Source organism: Meriones unguiculatus, chromosome 19 (assembly GCF_030254825.1).
Source record: "Meriones unguiculatus strain TT.TT164.6M chromosome 19, Bangor_MerUng_6.1, whole genome shotgun sequence".
NCBI lineage: Eukaryota > Metazoa > Chordata > Mammalia > Rodentia > Muridae > Meriones > Meriones unguiculatus.
In genome coordinates, this window is record NC_083366.1 from 12,648,393 (window position 1) to 12,667,339 (window position 18,947).

Here is an 18,947-nt window from a genome sequence, read left to right on the forward strand (position 1 = left end):
ACACATTTCAATTGTTATGATTCCCCAGCCAAATCATGGTAGAGCTCGCAGCAAAATTGGATGTATCATTGGATACATTCTAGGTGTGTAAATGTTACTCCTGGCTATACTAAAGAATTGGAAAAATAGGTGTATATATTGGCATAGAAGTTCTATGATCTGTCAGCTCTAACTGCAGGTTGATAGAGATGTGAAGCAAGATGACTCAAGTTCTATACATGGACATTCTGTGTCTGACAGGATTTCATAAAGCAATGGCAAGCAGTTCTCAGTCAGGCCCCCAGAGTAAACCAAACAAAAGCCAGCTTTACCTCAGTTTGCACAAAAATTGTATTTCTGGAATAATCATGGATTGACAATGCTTTGTGTTCACATATCAGATATCTAGATTCAGCTAACTTCGATTCCTGTTTCCACGCAATTAGAAGCAGGGATTTTAACTACATTGATAGCTTGTGGGGCGCTGGGTTGTCCTGCTACCTGGAAAGCCATTCAGTGTCTTTCTCTTGAAAGACATCTTCAACCCATAAATCCTTGTAACACTGCAAGCTGCTCTAGAGAGTTTCAGAAAGTCTGCAAAGGAGTAGAGCCATCCTGTGAGACAAGGGTACTATGGCAGTTTGAACCTAAAAAGGGGGCACAGGGTCATGTTTTCAGTGTTTGTTTCCCACAAGATGGCAGGAATTTTGTGTGACAGGAACCTCTAGAAGGTAGGGCTGTATGGAAGAAGGGTCCCGTGGAACAGGCGTTTGAAAGTAATGTTACACTCACTCCCGGTCGCTACTTCATTCTCTGTGCCCACACTGATGTCAGCGGCCCCCACCAACCACCCCAGCTGCCATGAACCGAGATCCACCAGGCCTTTTCCACCATGATGGATTGAAGCCCCCTGAAATCGTGAGCCGAACTAATGCTTTCCTCCTGAAAAGTGCTTTGCTCTGGTGTTGTAGTCACCATGGCGATGTAAAAACAAGGGTAAGTACCCTGCTGTTCAGATAAGGCAACTGAAGGAAGCTTCAGGTCTTTCTCAGAAGCACAAAGGCAAACAGGAATAGGTTGAAATTTAGACTAGTCTGCATATAACCCACCATTCTGTCCTCCTAAGTGCAACCCACCATTGCACAGCAGAGCCCAGGTGATTCTGTGGGTCCTGCTGAATAATGTTGGGAAGAGCTGGTTCATGGATCTCCATGCCTGGATTCCTTGTTGATGGCACCTCATGGTCCAGCACTTGCAGTACAGTTGTGTTGATTCCTTTTACACAAATCAAGAAATTTGACCCTGGCCCCTTTCTCCACATCATCCAGCCTATGAGAAGCCAAGCCCAGTTCCAAACTCATTGTGACTCCCAGGCCAGAGCTCAGTTCCTGATCCCAGGAGCTGGAATGGATCCTAATAAGGAGCGAGTGCATCTCCGATGCTGATTTTATCCACCCACCTCTTCTTCATCTCGCTCTGCCCTCAAACATTACCTAAGTAAAATGAGTAAACGGCATATTGCACAGTTAAGGCCAGTTTTAGTACATCTAATCTGTTTATTTTGAATGCCCATGTGGTAAGTGGGCATGTGTGTGTCCGTCAGAGGACTCTTGTCAGTTCTCTTCTTCCACTACATGGGCCCTCATTTGTTCATCTTCGGGAAAGTACTCCAGGAGTTTATGCACAGGCCTACAAATGTACAGTGCCATTTCCAGTGACAGCACACTGGGGACCCTGGTTTGCCACCTTCAGTGACCTTGTTGACATCTTGGGAAAGATGTTAAGCTTGCCCTTTTGAGATCTTTCCCAGTTATTAAAATGCATGGCCCACTCTTTCTGTCAGTCAAGGACTGATGGGCCTTTTCATGAGGATAGGCAAGGATAGACTTCAGGGGACCACATACCCCAGGGGAGAGGAAGCCATCAGTATTGGTAACAGGGTCTGCTTCCTACCTCAAACATCACTGGCTCACAGGACAGTAGAAGCTTTCTTTCACCTTCTGTGAAAAGCTTGTGGTGAAAGAGCACACGGGTCTTCTTCCACCTGAATTTCCCCGAGCCTCTGCACATGCCTTTGTTTATTATATTAACAAATACCATGTAGCTAATGTTCCCATCTGGCAAGGCAGAGAAAAAGAAAAAAACAGAAAAAAAAAGAAGTTGCCGTTTCATCACTCCAATACTGATGAAGGTGATACCCGTTTGGTGTGGGAGAAAGGTGGGTCTTTATTTTAGACTTCTTAATTAAGAACTGGCAAGTGACAAGTATTAATTAGGGAGCCAGCTGTATCCTTCAGTTTCATGGTATATTTCTTCTTACAAACCTGTGAAGGGAATAAGTCAAAGGCTCTTCTAATCAATCAGCCTGTAAACAATTATCTGTTAAGTATACTTTGTGTGCACAGGACCAGGCTCAGTGGACAGCGATTTATAAGGTGCTCTTTGCCTTCAGAACCTCCATGTAATCATGGAGTGTGCACAGAGAGCTGGTAATCCAGGTGGTCAGAGCATGCCCTGCGCACTGTGAGTGGTATTAAGAAGTGTGAAGTTGAGAGGAGAGGACAATTAGGTATCATCCCTAAACAGTCATGACATCACTTTCATCTCTGTGGGTACCTGGTGCGACTCTGGGACTAACAAATTCTGTCATCAGCCATGGGAGGGGTGCCTTTTTCTGAAGGATTGAGGATCACCCACCAGGCTGTAGAGTTGGAATTCCAAAGTGAGATTGAGACTCATGGGCAGGCAGAAATTGTCAAGGTAAGGAACAGTAGGTAGATAGTAGAGGTGGGTGGAGAAAAAAAAGCTAGTGCGGCCAAGAACTAGTGGGGACATAACACAGCAGTACTGGGACGCCAGCTCAAGTCTTCAGTCTGTCCCCCAGCACCAGTGACACTGCTCACACACAGGCACATATTCCCACAGAAGCACACACACCTGCTGCAGCCACCCAGCACCCTCATCAGCGGTGGTTTTTAAGAGGGGTTTCAGAGTAGTGTGCACACTTGCCTTCATCACTCAGCTTGTTGATAAAATGGTGCCTAGAGCACTTACTGTAAGTTACTAAGGTTCGCATCCCCAAGTGCTAAGTCTTTTTTGACACTGATGTGTCAAGATACATTGAAGTCAGGTTTTTGGAATTCCTTTTAACTAAAGAAAATGTGAAGATGAAATCATAATTTCCCTCTTACCACCACCACATTTCTGTATATAGAATGGTCATGATCTTTTCTCAAGCTGGATGTATAAATTAATGTGCAGCTTTATAGCAATTTTATACCTAGTCTCCCAGTCTGTTTGAGTTGTAGCTATAAATTTTCAGATCTCTTAAGCTACCACTAGCATGCCCTGGGTCATCTCCTGCAGAGCTCTGAGTCTAGAAACCTGCAGCTTTCCATGTGTCTTCACAGACTCACTTGAGGCCTCTTACAGTCCCTCGTAGAGTATCTAAAACTGCTCTCATCAAGGGTTCTTTAGCTTTGTGCCCAGGACAAGCTCACTTGTGAAGGCTTATCCTTTATAGACTTAGATTCATCCTGGGAAGCTGAGTTTGATACACATTTCTTTCCTCAACCTCTGCTGTTGTCATTTTGGGTTTTCTGTATCTGTTCTCACTGAGTACCAGCTTTTGTTCAAGTTATACTTATGTGTAGTTGTATGAACTGTCTTTAGCCTTTGCTTTTAGCTTTTAAATCTAAAGTTATAAAGCTGTCTTTTCTACAACTGAACTATTTAACAATGATCACCCAGACCTTATGGCTTTAGACACCCCTGATATTATGGTTCCAACATGCCTGAATGTTACCACAAACAAAATTTCATTCAGAGAAGAAGCCTTGAGAGGGGTAGCTTTGTAGTCTTTTTTTTTTTTAATTAGACATTTAGTATTCATTGGGGGACGGGGGATGTTGGCTGCGGGTGAGCCAGTGTGCACTGTGGGTCAGAGGACCATTGGGAGGCAGTTCTCTTCTTCCCCCATGAGGGTTCTGGGGGTCAAAGTTAGGTTGTCAGACCCTAAATCATCTTGCAAGCCACTTGTTTTAGTTTTAGAGTCTGAAGAATTGCACCACCCTCATGTCATCATCAACAACCTAGAATTGAAAGTTGGAGTGTATCCAACATAAATGGCCTCTAACGCAAGGGAATTAACCACAGAAATGTTCTTCCACTCTTCTCCATGATGGAAAGATGCATCTGTCCGGGGGTGGGGGTGGGGAGGGCTATTCAGGTTGTTTTTAAAGCCATGTAGATATAGCAATAAAAGGTGCTTCTCAGCTTTTCTGTCACATGTCCCAGGAAGAAAGTATAGTGAGAAGAACAATGCATGCTTGTAGCATGCTTGCGTGTGTACAAATTTCTGTTCATTGAGTGAGATTCCCTGAGAAGGAGCCTTCCCAGCCAAGTCTGCCCTAAAATGTTACCCACAGTGGAGTGCCAAGACCTTTGATGCCTCTGGGTGCTGTTTTATTATTCTTAATATTTTCCATTCTTCTCTGGCATCCTGGAAAATGGATCAAAGCTAGCAGTCCAATGAAAACTAACCATGCTTGCTGTCTGGTGGCGATAGGCTCAAATGCAGTGCCCAGTCAGAGTAATGGAGTCCACTGGTGTTTATAGCCAAATGGCTGATGCTTATCATGAATCCATGATGGCTCCATGCCTTTGTGCTGGCCAGTGATCTCCAAGCCATGTCAGTGAAGACGTCCCACTGGGGAATTGCAGGCTACCTACAAACAATTTCAAGAGCACAGCAGCATGTGGAAATTCTACTCTCATTCCTAATATACAACAAGCCAAATGAATTTTTCATATTGGCTTAAAAAAAAAAACAAGAAAGGAAGAAATGGAACCATTCCAGCTTTTCTTTGCTGGTGTGCCTTTTGGAGTTAGTGTCCTTTGAGGCAGCCAGAGGGGGAAGGCCTCTAATGTAACCGGAGCAGTGCTTGCAAGTGCGAGCTACAGGAGAGGCAACGATGCTTTTGGAAACATTTTTCTTGGTGCTGAATCGAACCAAGAGTTATTACTGCCGGAAAAAAAAAATACCCAGTAATGCATTGTGAATACTCTCAGGTTTGGGCCTGGAGAACTGTACTGCGAGTGGAGTAGGAGATAGATAGAGAGGAAAATGGCAAGTTAAGAGGACAAATAACCAGGAGCAAAGGGAAGAGGGAGCACTGCCTGCTGGCATTGGCAGAGGAGGACGTAGCACCAGCATCCGATGCATTTCCTTAGGAACCTGTGTGTTTGCAGATTGTTGCAGTGCATCTCAGCAGAAAGTAATCTGAGTAAGGGAGAGCTGACTAGCATGCATGCAGGATAAATTCCCTCAGTACTCCTGAAATACAACGGAGCAAGGAACAGTATAATGAAAAATAACACAGAGAGTAGCTAGGGGCTTAACTTATGATCAGTGTTCATTACAACAAATGACACTTTCACTGCACAGTTGCCATAAAGATTATTGACTCTTACATAAGGTGCATCCCCTCTGAATAGATTCTAGAACAGCTTAGCCTGTGAATGGGCGGACTGGAGCAAGAGAAGGACTGAAGATGTACCCAATCCCCTCCTGCCTGTTTTTTGTTTTTTGTTTTTTGTTTTTTGTTTTTTTGCAATCAGTATTGGAGTGCTGCCCATTCAGAACCCTGGACAGAGCCCTGTGCAGGATGGACTCCTGGTGCCTTTGGCACTGACTGTGGTGCTTATGCCACACTCAGTGAAGAGGAGTCTCAAAGAATGACTGAACTTGTCGGGTGTTTTATTTTCAAGAACCTTCTGTGTATCCTCCACTGTTTCCTAGTTTCCTCAGGCATACATAATACAGCATCTTTTAAAATATCTTTCTGGAAAGAAATTGTGTTTTGTGTAAAACTTTCTGCAGTCGAACATAAGGCATTTTGCAATTCTGTGGTCTCACCCAGGTTTAAAATGGACAATCCAAGTTCTGAGCACAGTGTTCACCAGCCTGGATTTTTTAGTCCCTGTTTAGTGTCTGCTGAGTACTCAGTACTTGGTGGTATTTTATCTTCATGACGGCCTCATGAGGTGTGTACTGTTAATCTCAGCCGTAGCTTGCAGATGAGAAAGACCTCCCAGAAAGCTTGAGCTGCTTGTCCATGGCTGCCCAGTCACCAAGAATTGTAGATGACGTTCAGAGTGACTTACTGAGTTCGCTGTGAGATAGCGTCCATATGCCAAACATGGAGGAAGATGTCACATTCCATGGCCTCTTTTCTCTCAAAGCATATTGTATACAAAGTATATATATAAGAGAGAGAGAGGCTCTGTGCTTCAAACCAGATTCTACGAGGCATATGAACACAACATGTTGTGTGGGAGCTGAGGGTGGAAGGGCAGTTGCCAAAGTCCTTAATGCTTAAGCTTGAGGACCTGAGTCCAGTCCTCAGCATCCACATAAAAAACCAGCCAGGGTGATATGCACTTTTATCCCAGACAGAGAGAGGAAGCTTCCCCAGACTCACTGGCCGGCCAGCCTAGCCTAATTACTGATCACTAGGTCCCAATGAGAAATGCTGCCTCAAAGAACAAGGTAGATGACTTCTGAATAACAGTCCCCAAGATTATTCTTAGGCCTCCCCATGTGCACACCACACCACATCCATGAGCATGCCTTCCTCATGCACACACGTGTACACACATGCATACACACACAGACACACTCAACTTAATGAAAAGTGACTCCGTCCTAAGAGAGCACTCCTTGTCAGAATTAGGCAGACAGTCAGACAAAGACACAACATGCTTTGGAAGGACAAGCCACCTATTGTCACAGGAGCAGGTCATGCCATAATCTATGCAGACAAGTCTTGGATCGCACTTAATTTTTAGATTGTTTTGTTTTGTTTGTTTGTTTGTTTGTTTGTTTGGGGTTCATGGAGAAAAAATACTTCACCAAGAATTAGAAATTAAAAATAGTGTTGATATACATAGCAGAATTCATGTTTGTGTCCAATATCACACTGCTACAGAATGTGGGTTATTGCATTTGCACGATCCATCTATGTCTTCCCTTTGAGATCTTCTGTCCCATGTCATCATATTAGGCTGGGAGGAGTCTCCACACCCCCTATGCCTCTGGCATCTGCACCCCACACTTTTACTCCACCTCACATTCACCATCTGCACATAGAATGTTCTAACACCTTCCAGGGGTGTTTTGTGGGTGAGATTCTTCGATGAAACACTTGAGATTCTTGGATTCAGAGGGGCTGTTGTGACAAGCTTCAGCTCTTCTCTGCCCACCCACATCCACAGTTTTTCCCTGTTGGGGGCATCAGCCACAAAGAACCAAGTCCTGAGTGCCTGCCCATTCTCACAGTGTTTGCCGGGTCTCCTCAGGGTTCCTTGCTAGTTCCTGGGATCTAGCAGATCTTGGTGCACAGCCAGTCTTTGATGTAACTGTCTTGGGTTTTTAGCCTTTTTTCTTCTGTAAGCTGTAAATTTCTCAGAGACTCTTAAAAATATGATTTCGAAACTAAAATAGAAAAATACATGGTAAACAATATTCAGAGTAGATCAAGGCAGAAAGTAGCTTATAAACTTCCTTCTGAGTGTGTTTCTTCCCTTAAAACTCAAAATATGCAAATCAAGACTAAAAGGAAGGTGAAATCCAAAGATTCATCTTTTTAAAGTTGTTGTATCTTTGTTGTTCCTGTTCATGCCTTGACCCCAAATACCTCTCTGTTTCTCCCTACTCCCAATAAATCCCAAGAGCTTGTCTCATACACTGCTGCTGATGTCTTTACATCACCAACTATTGTTCACAAGTTGGGATCTTGGACGGAGAAGCAACATTGATTTGATTTGCCATGTTTCAGAGATGCCAGTGACAACCTTCCAGAAATAGAGCTTACAGGAGGAGCCTGGCCATGCCAGAGGCAGGGCAGAAGTACCACCTGCTTCTTTCTGTTGCTTAAAGTCTACAGTGTGGCAGCCTTGTGAATAAACCACCGTATATGCTGTAGCCAAAGACGTTCTGGTTCTAATTACTAACGTTGTTTTGTTGTTTGGTTTGGGTTTGGCTTTTACCTTAGCAATTTGTAAGTAAAAGTGATTTACATCACCAAAAATCCTCGAATGCTGAAGAAAGAGAAAAATAATGCAGCATTGTTTTAAATAAGAAGCATCAGGCTGTAATAGCACACAGTGGACCTTTGAGATGTCAGCCTTGTGAAGTTTCACTTAATGTGCTTTGGGCTAAGTGAGTTTGTATAATTGAAGTGCTGTGCGAGTTCCGTAGATAAAGTACGTATTATAGTTGATGGTAAGGCGTCCCCCACAGGCTCTGGTTTTGACCACTTGTTCCCCATATGACGGCACAAACTGAGAGGCTGTGAAACCTTTAGGATTCAGTTCCTAGCTGAAGGAAGGAAGTCACTAGATGCAGGCCTATGAACATTATCCCCAGCCTCTGGTTTCTGCCAGACTTTCTGCTTCCTGTTCACACTGCATCATCTACACATTTCACCATCATTCTCGACATAAGCCAATCCATATTTGTTGTTGATTGTTGGGTAGCAAGCACAGGAAAATGAAAAATGAAAGTGACTTGGATATAATCTTATTCCAGAGGCATTTATGATCTAACTGGAAGGCCATTCCAATAGTAGGAGGCTACAGCTACTTTTATTCAGTCAGCAGACATTTACAGGGTGTCTGTAGTGGACTGCCAAGTGTCATTTATTTATTTATTTATTCCCTGGCCAAATACCTGACAAGAATCAACTGAAGGCGGCAGGACTGGTTTTGGCTCACAGCTTAAGGGAACGTCCCATCATTTGTCCTTGGTCCCTTTTTGTCTAGTCCAAGATCCCCACCCATGAGATGGCGTTGCCCACATTTGACATAGGTCTTTTTCATGCCATCAAACCTCTCTAGAAACAGCTCCACAAACATACTAAGAGCTGTCTGAATCAGTCAAGAGGACAGTGAAGACCAACCATCACTGCCAGGTATAGAGGGGACTGAAGAAGACAGGCAGGCCCCTACCCTCTAAGAATTGTTCTTCCATTGGGTGAGGCAAGACGCAATAGTAATCATATAAACATGTTATTGTGATGTGCCTTTAAGAGGGGAGCTTCTGAAACCAATGAAAGTGTTGACCAAGAAGACCTGGCTGGGGAATTCGTACTGAGTGATAGTGTCAGCACTCAGCCTTCCTTTGGTGGCCAGAAACACAAAGCCCAAGAGGAAGGAGCAATCTCATAGTAAAAGCGGCTAGTGGCTGTCGGGCACCTCGGGTGGTCTATGGGCGCAGTTCATGTCATTGGACCCGATATCTTTTATCTTTCCGTTTTGCCTTGTCTATGCCAGCTTCTCTCCTAGTCTCCAGTCACACTGGACCAGTGTAGGCTACCAGAAGATCTGGGCTCTTCATTATTCTTCGTTAAGTAAAACAAGATGGAAGAAAAGATTTCTTCCCCCAACAGTTTGAGCTCAGAGCCTAAGCCTGTTTCTCATGCTGTCTCTCATGGATCACCTGCTCATTTATCATCCACTTAGCTTAGCCCAGGTGACAAGACAGGCTTAAGGCTGAGCTGCGAGTCATGTGACTCCCCTAAGCCAGCAGCATTTCCAGAGTTGGCTATATTCTCATCAAAGTATTTAAGCTTTCCATGCCTCTCTTTCTTCGCCTGTCAATGAATGTAGTGACAGTACCTTTCTAGGGGAGAACCTGGGAAGAACTCCAGACAGAATAGTAAGGACCAATGTCAGAAGGTGGCAAGAACCTGAGATGGGATAAGAAAGGAAAGTTGTACTGCCTAGTTTTATGTCAACTTGATATAAGTTAGAATCATCAGAGAGGAGAGAGCTTCTATTAAGGAAGTCTGTCCCTAAGATCCAGCTGTCTGTCAATTTTAAAATTAGTGATCATTGGTGGAGGGTCCAGACCACTGTGGATGGTACCAATCCTGGACTGGCGGTCCTGGGTTTTATAAGGAAGCAGACTGAGCAAGCCATGAGAAGCAAGCCAGTAAGCAGCACCCCTCCATGACCTCTTCATGAGCTCCTGCCTCCAGGTGCCTGTCCTGTTTCAGTTCCTGCTCTCACTGCTTTTGAGGAGGAGCCGTCTTATGGAACTGTCCCCAAGTTTCTTTTGGTCATGGTGTTTCATCACAACAGTAAGAAGCCTAACTAGGACAGTGATGGCAGAGAATTAGGAGCTGACCAGGGGCTGGAGCATGTGGGCATGGGTCCATATGTGCAGGGCAAGATCAACACTGTACTTGGTACCTCCACTTCATGGAATTAGAATCCTTCTTGGATGTGTACAGAGTACAGCTTGTGGCTCCAGTTGCCGTTCTCTGGAGGTACAGAGGTCCCCCAATGCCTGTAGCAGGCCCGCTTTTTCAGTTGGTGATCACTATTTTTGTGGACAGTCTCTAGCTATATTTTATGGTCAAGCTCACTGGCCTAGGGACTGTGCTGATGCTATTTTCGGTGATTTGTCATGTTTCTGCTTTGATTCTCTTTATGTTGACTTATCATTTAACGCACAAAGGATGATTTTATTTCCCATATATTTGTGTTTTAGAGTAGTGCCTTAGTATTGGTCCAACTATTGTAATCTCCATATACTTGGTAATTTTGTGTTGGCAGAAAGTGAAGTCTAAGGTGATTTATAGAATATGAACAAAATGTCAGAATAGCATGTCATATTTTATTTTATTAGTACGTAGATATCGGTGTTCCAAAATCTCTTTGGGAAATTACTGTTTAACTTTTAAAGCCAGACTCAAGTTATTGGGGTTTTCGTAGTAGGGATGTTAAAGAATAATTTTGAGGCAAATAAATTGCCCTTAAAAAGGTGGTTCCTTGTTTCACTCTTCATGTGTATGAACTCTTTCTTTTCAATAAAAACAAAAAAGCAATACCTCCAGATACAGTGTTTGTCAGAGAAGGAGCCTGTTTGGGAAACTTGCAATGTCCTTGGCTTCTTTCCCTTCACCTCTGAGTTCAGTTTAGAAATTGCAACACTTAGCACTTTGCAGTCTAATTTAAAAGGATTTTACCTATTTTCTTAAGTGCTTAAGCAGCGGAGCAACTTGCAGCTATTGATTTCTCTCTGCATGTATTCTGTGAAGCTGCCTCTCTCCTTCCCCAGGGAGCATACCCCCCGAACTGCATGCTTGCTGGTGACAGCTTGGACCTCTGATACATAACCAAAGACCTTGCCTAATATCCTTTCGACTGCTCGGGGAATTTTTATTAAGTAAAAGCATCATTAGCGTAAACAGGATGATGAAGTTTAATGAGCATCTTTTGTACATGGTACTGTTGGTTTTGCTCTTTCCGGAATCTACTCTTCTCCCCTCCGGTGGGACAGAGAGTAAGGTTGGGACGTGTGGAGCATTTTCAATTCTTCCTTCTGATATATGTTATATTTTGACACAATCTCACATCTGTGCTCATGCAGCTACATATTCCTCTGGGCTGTTTGTATAGATGCCGCTTACATGTGTACGTTTGTACATTCTTTTTACACTGTGTTGAGAGCAGTGAAGAGAGGGAGAAATAGTAGTGCAGATGTAAAAGACCCACATTTCTGCTAGCGGGATGCACGGAAGCATCTCTCAAAGCAGGAGGGGAACTCACAGCATTTGAACTAATGAGACTGCTCTTAGGAACAGGAGACTAGTTATATGTTTTCTTTTTCTTCAGGACTCAGCAATTTATGTGCTAAGATTCTGTCACCAGCCCCTCATAGCTGCTAGATGGGATAAATAAAGATATTGTAAATGCTTATTAATAATCCAGGCTTCACACTTTGTCCACAGATTTATTTGCAGCAGTGTTAAATTTAGCATTCTACCATCAGATTACAGATTATAAGCAAAATTACTTCTCATTATTTTTGCTGGCCATCTACTCAGGTTTTAAGATTTGTTCTTTTCTTGGTCTGTATAAGGACTTTCCATGGAAACATCCAAAACAACAGTAGGGAGGCATATGACACAAGCAAACGACTCAGAACAGCAGATTGCACCTCGGGTATACCTGGCATTCCGAGACACAATATTTACACAGCACATAATGTGCTTCTAGCGTGCCTTGAGTATACAGAAGACAGGAGAAGTGAAGTCTGCATTCCCGCTCTCAAACATGGTCCTCTTATTAAGAAAACAAGACTGGGAAGTCTGGAGTGATGTAAGACAAGATAACTTAGTGAGGTTTGAACTTTGGAATAACTGTCTGGGTTGACCGGAGCCTGAAGTTGGAAAGTGTCAGTTTTCTCATTTGGACAAGAAGGATAACAGTGGGACCCACTGTCACTGGGTGGCTGTGACAGTGAATAATGAATGTGTGGAAGCCACAGTGCAATGAGCGTGGTATCGTCAAGGCATTCTGCTGATGCCTTGAAATAATGAGCCAAGGGCAGGAGTCACCGTGTCAGCCAGGACTTAATGGTGAGAACTTCGTAAATCCTACAGTGCTTCCTGAAGGCAGAATAGGGATGAAGAACAGCAAAAACTAGGGAAGCCTCAAAATAAGATGGAGAACTAACTCACAGAAAAGGCTCAGGCCAGCATTCTGGGCAGTAATAACACAGATCAGCCAAAGCAAAAGCAAAAAAGCAGTGAGACCTACCTGAATGATAGCTGTTAAAGCAATAATATCAGGCCTCAGATTGCCTTAGTAATCTTTTCCTTTAATGTGTATGTGTGTATGCGTAGGTGTCCATGTGTGTGGGCACATGTCTGTGTGCATGTATGTGTGCAAGGTTGGGATTAAATATTTTCCTCTGTCACCTTCCTTATCTACCAAGAGAGGCTTGCTAAATTCAGTTCAGATCTCTGAATTTCAGTTCAGAGTTAACCAGCTTGCTTTGGGAATCAGCGGCCTCCTCTTTTTAACCACTGGAATTAGGCCACATTTACGTGGGTTCTGTAGATCTGAACTCATGTTTATCCAGAAAGTGTTTCTAACCACAGAGCCATCTCCTGGGCCCTAGCTTTTCCCCAAGTACCTCAATGAGATCATGTCAGTCTTGACTGCCTTCTAGATACAGTTTCCAGTAAGTTAGAATTCCTTGGAGGAGGCTCTTTTGGAGATGCTTACCTGCTTTGTTACATTTTGTAGCTGATTCTCCAGGTGGGTTGAAGAGTCCAGTGACTTAGAAAGTTTTGGTATAGTTATTGGAGCTATAACATTAGATGATCTTTCTTTAGAAGAAGATACAAAGAAATAAAAGCAAAAGCGGGTCTCTAGAGAGATTTTTAAGAGGGTTCCAGGACAGCGCTTTGTAGCCAAGAGAGAAAACTCCCTGAAGGAGCGGCATGGTCTGTAGTGGTCTTCCTGTGGCAGCGCTCAAGACTAAGATGGGCACAGCAAAAGACAGTAAGATTTAACTGATGCAAGAAAACTTGTGGGTTTTTCCAAGACTGGAAGCGTTGCTGTTCTGTAGACCTCATATATCAATAAGGGAAAATGGTACATCTCATAATGCTTAGTAAAAGTACTGGCAGCAAAATATATTCTCATACAATAGGCTGGAACTCTTTGCTAGTCAGTCTTACCTACTAACAGGTAGTAGTTTTCATTTTCATGGACTTGGTGTGATGGTGTTCAACTACTTTGATGATATGCTTCCATAAAGCTGCTTTTAAAGGTAAGGTCCTGGTGACAAGAACAGCCTGCAGGATCTTTTCCCAGTGGTTCCCCTGGAAATGTTCCTCACAGGGCATTTTCTGCTGGTGGCTCAGGGCCTGGCCTACTTCATTTACTCTTCGTTGTCACAGATGAGGGTGGAGGGCCCTTGTGTTCCTGAGCAAGGTGGTTCTGAGAGCCTCCACAGGCAGACTGGGCCTTCAAAATTGGCTTTGGCCTGCTCCTCAGACTCCTGGGAGAAATGGCTCCTCTCCTGTCAATTTAGAGTGTCCTTTGTTGTATTAACCATCTCCCATTTATGCTCTACAAGCCTCAGATTTCAGAAGTAAGGTTCTCTAGGACTCATTACAGAGGGTACACACCCCATCCCCATTTTCCAGCTTGCCTGAGCACTTTGCCTTTGAGTAGCTGTATCCTCATAGGTAACCTTGAGCCATATTCTCTGTCAACACTGTCAAACTGACATAGCCTGGTGGCAGTTCCTGCTGGACTCCTTTCAAGAATGGGATCCTACGGATACATGTTCACACACAGATTCTGGGTTACACTTCTAGTATAGCAACAGCAGCAGTATGTGGGAGAGAGAGAGAAAGACAGAGAGACAGACAAGAGATAGAGACAGAGAAAAACAAAGAGGGAGAGAGAAAGAGAGAGAGAGAGAGAGAGAGAGAGAGAGAGAGAGAGAGAGAGAGAGAGAGAGAAACAGGGCTGGGTAGGTAGCCTGAGCCATGAGTTTTGTGAGATATTGAAAGTAACAATAGCCATTAGAGCATCTATCCTGTGCCAACATGGACAGGATCATTTCTATATGTCTAACCCCATCTTTCCTGGAGCCCTCCAAGGTCTCAGAGAAATCTCATTTTCATCTTGTAGAAGAGAACATCACGCTGTGCTGACTTGGTGACATTTCCAAGGCCATGTAGCATTTGAAACTGGTTACAGAATAGAGAGATGAGTGCAGAGCTGGCATTCCTCCCCAGGAACCCACAGTTCTGGTTGCTGTGGGGTGATGTACAGAAGGAATGTGCTATCTTGGGAGCAACAAAGAGTGTCCAGGGCCCAGGGATGGCTGGGGTCTGCTCAGGGAGAGAAGTAGAAAGGCACAGGACAAGTGGAGGAGGCTAGATTCTCTAAGGCCCCAAATTTTAGGGCCTAAAGGAGGGATTAGGATGGGGTCACCCTTGCAGACCAGTGATCTTTCTGTCATACTTAGAAATCGGAGGTCCCCTGGATAGGTGACCCAGCCGGGAGTGGTACCCACAGATTTGGACCCTGAGACACATGTCGTTACTGCCCTGCCACAGTCTCATCTCTGTGGGGAGAGCTGCTCAGGATAAGGCTGACTCTCATCTGCCCACAGAGCTGGAGGAATTAAAGGATCACACAGGGGACAGAGGCATCATCCAGCCCTTCAGTGACTCACTGAGGAAGTGGGGCAGTGCATTTAGCTCAGCCATGGTTGCTTTCTTCAAAGAGAATTAAAACCTTTCTTCTAGAGTATTTAGAGCATTGTCAATGGTAGAAAATAGCATGTTATTTTTCAGAGAAAACCCCTAATGAAATAGGTAATCATGGCTTATCTTTATTTAATTACTCTGGGTAGAATTCCACATCATAAGCCCTCGTTTTAAAAATTGTCTTCTGCCTACTTCCAATAGACTTGCCACCGTGTCCAGCCGACAGCTGTCCTGTAAGGAGAGTCACTCTCATATGGGTGAAGAAACTGAGGCGTGGCAAAGGGTGGGCAGTGTGAAAGTTGCTGATCATTGGCCTGGAGTCAGCACTGATTAAGGGTCAGATCGAAACATTGCAGTGACTGCTTACCCCTTTGTAGTGAGTTGCTTTGAAGCCCCTGAGAAGCAGGCACACACAGGACCGAGTATAAAAGGCAGCAACTAAAGTACTGTAACATTCCTGTTCTTTCCCTAAGGGAAGGAGAACCTTTTGAGCGAAACATGGTTTTTGAGTCTGTCTCAGAACTGACTTTTCTGGGTCCCCACCTCTCTAGGAAACACCCTGCTTGTCCATGTGACACACCTCATTCAGGCCAGGGCAGCCAAGTCCATGTTAGACTTGAGCTCTCTTTAACCCTCTCTTTAACCTCTTGTTGATATGTCTTTCCTAATGCAGAAGTGGTTCTGAGTTTCCATTTTTTATTAGTTAGCTTACTAGTTAGCTTTTCTCATGGCTATGACAGAATACTTGACAGACACAATTTAAAGAAGGAAGGATTTGTTTTGTCTCTTGATTTCAGGAGATACCACTCCATCATGATGTGAAAGGCATAGCCTCAAAATCGTGTGCCATGGCTTGGTCACATGTTGATGATAAGGAAGCAAAGTGGGACCAGAAGCTAGCCGAGGTTTAATTCTGAAGACCTCCTCCCAGTGGCTTACCTCTCCCAGCTAGGCTCCAGACCTCAATGGTCAAGGAGACACTACCATCTCCTTAATGTCATTGTCTAAGGATCCAGTGTTCAAACAAAGCCTTTGAGGATGCTCCACATTCAAACCAGAACACATATAGATGAACTGTCTTGTTTCTGTTGGCTTTTATAATCCATCGGTCTGATGTTGTCTTGAGTTGGAACACGTAAATTTCTTTTTCCTTTGCGGGGACAATAAAAAGTTGTAAAACAGAAGGAAGGTATATGAAAGCTGTGTAACACCTGATCCAGAATCAGGGGTCTCCTGTGAACAACCAGAACAAAGATGTTGGCTCTGTGCCAGGTGAGAGGACCTCAGTGATAAGAAGTCTCTAAGGGAGCCTGGAGCCCCTGGGCATGAAATCAGTGGCCTTGGGTAAAACGGCCTCTGAGGGAGAGATGGTGGAGGCTGTTTGGTAGAAAAGTATATTTCAGAGCATGCAAATTAAAGTGAGGAGTAGGATAGAAAGCTCTGCTTTGGTTCAGGGTGCTTTCTGTTTGTCTCTGGGAGAGATGCTGGAAAGGAAATACATGGACAGAGGTATTGACAACGTGGGAATTGGGTAACAGAATTGAAGTTGGGCTTGCTTCATGTGTCGTTAAAACCATTAGTTCTTTCTGGGTTATAGAGCCCCAGGTGTTCAGGACACTCTGACCATTACGTTAGCACAAGGCTCTTTAAGCTCCTAATTGCTACAGAGCTTAAGCCTATGTATAGGCTTCTTGTAGCTTCAACAGATATATGTCACCTCCTTGACACAAGAGAATGGCTGTCCTTTTTACCTGCAAAGCAGTCCCTGCACCTGGCTCTGAGGTCTATCTCCTATGAACTGTAAACTCTGAACTCTCAGCTCTATAGGGGTGGCCCTCTCCATCACCACTGTTGCAACAATCCAAACTGACTTCTTGGGAGACTGCAGAAGAAATAACAGAACGTGCTACCTACTGAAATGCGGTTGCCTGGCTTGCCAGCTCCCAAGGGGACAAGTCCATTTGCCAGGTCGTCCACTCACCTTGTTTTTATGATGTTGACGGCAGTCGAGAGCACCCTTGCATTCTGTACTGTGTGCAGCCATGTAGTGTGGGCATCAGAAAAAGAGAAGGGGTGTGTAGCTCAGTGGTAAAGCACTTGCCTAGCATGTATGTGGTCCTGGACTTCACCCTTGGCAGTGTACAGCAAGTAAATCAGTAACTAAATATATGTGCAAACAAACCTTCAAAGGATGGATGTGACTCCTTGAGTCGGCATTAGCACCAGTGGCTTACACGGAGAGGTGTCTCAGGAGCAGCTACAGGAGTGCATCCGGTCCTTTTCTGTAGAGATGCTGAGGGCTGAGATGTGCATAGGTCTCTCTGGAAAACACACATATCAATATGGAGAATTACAGCTGAGCTCTATTTATTTTAGGGTGCCTTTCATTTTGTTTAATCAGAATTACTCATACATTATGGATTAATTACTACCCTCCACTCGGTTTAATCCTTTCGGCAATGGATGTCATCCACTGTAATCGCGGGGCACTTTGTCAACATTTAATCAGCAGTACTTAATGCGGCATTGACGTGTGGTAGCCATCCCTACTCCATCAATCACACATGAGCAGCCAGCATGATCTCCAACACCATTGCTCTTCGTCATATTAACCAGCCCCTGGGCTTCCAGGCTGAGCATTGGTGCTCACTTCTTATGAAATGCATACTGTCTCTCTACCTCAGTGGGTCTTTTGCACTTGTAGACTTAACTACTCTCGTTCTTTGGAAACCACTCTGGAAGGGCTCTGTGAACATGAACTGTTCTCACAGTCCTGAAGACCCCTTCTTCCTGTGCCCTGTCCAAGCAGTGTGAAATACCGAGAACCTTGTGTACAGCAGAACACTGTGGTGTGTGGTGTATACACACAGATGCATGCCTGTGAACACTTGTGTAAATCTGTCAATTCCTAGAGTGGATGAGGAAGAGTAAACAACATTTCTGGTGATTGAAACTGAGACTAGTAAACAAAGCTCATGATTTGCCACCCCCCTCTCTCTCTTTCTTTTTAGCCTCTACGGCAGACACATGCAGGCGAACCCAGAACCCCCAAAGAAGAATAACGACAAATCAAAAAAGATCAGCCGGAAACCCCTAGCAGCCAAGAACAAATGAGGAGCAGGCATCCACACTGGGCTCTGACCTCCTCCTTTAACTCTCTGGGCCCCCTTGCTCTGTCCTACAAATAAACACTTGTGCCTACTTTTTTTTTTTAAAGAAAATTCTTTCCCTTCCTCCTCCCAGTACTTGAGTGCAGCCTCACCTTTGCACCTTTGAAATGCTTGTGGCAGGTGGTACATTTTTATAAAATCTTAATTCATTCCCATTTGTTTCCTTAAAATTGCCAAAGGCAGGAAACAAAAAGCCCTCATTCTCCTGCCGATTCCATGGTAGGCGCAGGTTTCAGTTCTTTGAATAATCGTCACAAGGCTGCTTATTATCAAAAGAATAATTAAAATCATGTAACCACTTAAATGTCACAGTTAACACTTTTCATTCTTTCTGTGTGTTCACATAACTCATTATTGTGCCTTATTAAAAATCTTCCTTCACCGCCAAGCTATTATGTTCATTTAACTTCCAAATGATTTTAATAAAATCTTGAATTTATACCACACGTTTCTTCTTGACTAAAATGTAAAAAAGTAACCTGATGTTGGGTTGTACACATTTGCATTACTTCTCCTCCCCCCCCGAAAAAATACCTCATCTAATTTTATTAATTATATTTGATAATCTGTGGACCCACCATGAAAGAAATACGAAATTAAGTCAGAGTTAGTTTCCTCTACATCAATCTGTCAAGTTTTTTTTTTCTTCTTCTTCTTCTCCTTTGAAGACTGTTTCTAAATTAGGAAGGAGGAGAAAAACACATTTCTAGGA

General features: G+C 43.9%; 1 protein-coding gene across 2 annotated transcripts in view; it reads left to right on the forward strand.

Annotated features, from left to right (window-relative positions):
• The window catches only part of Rsu1 (Ras suppressor protein 1), a 173,902-nt gene extending 155,226 nt beyond the window's left edge, over positions 1-18,676 (forward strand). For both annotated transcript variants that reach the window (XM_060372329.1, XM_021648483.2), the window contains one exon: positions 18,077-18,676. In XM_060372329.1, the coding sequence (XP_060228312.1) occupies positions 18,077-18,179 (103 nt within the window). In that variant the 3' untranslated portion in view covers positions 18,180-18,676. The remainder of the gene's footprint in view (positions 1-18,076) is intronic.
• The last annotated feature ends 271 nt before the right edge of the window (positions 18,677-18,947 follow it).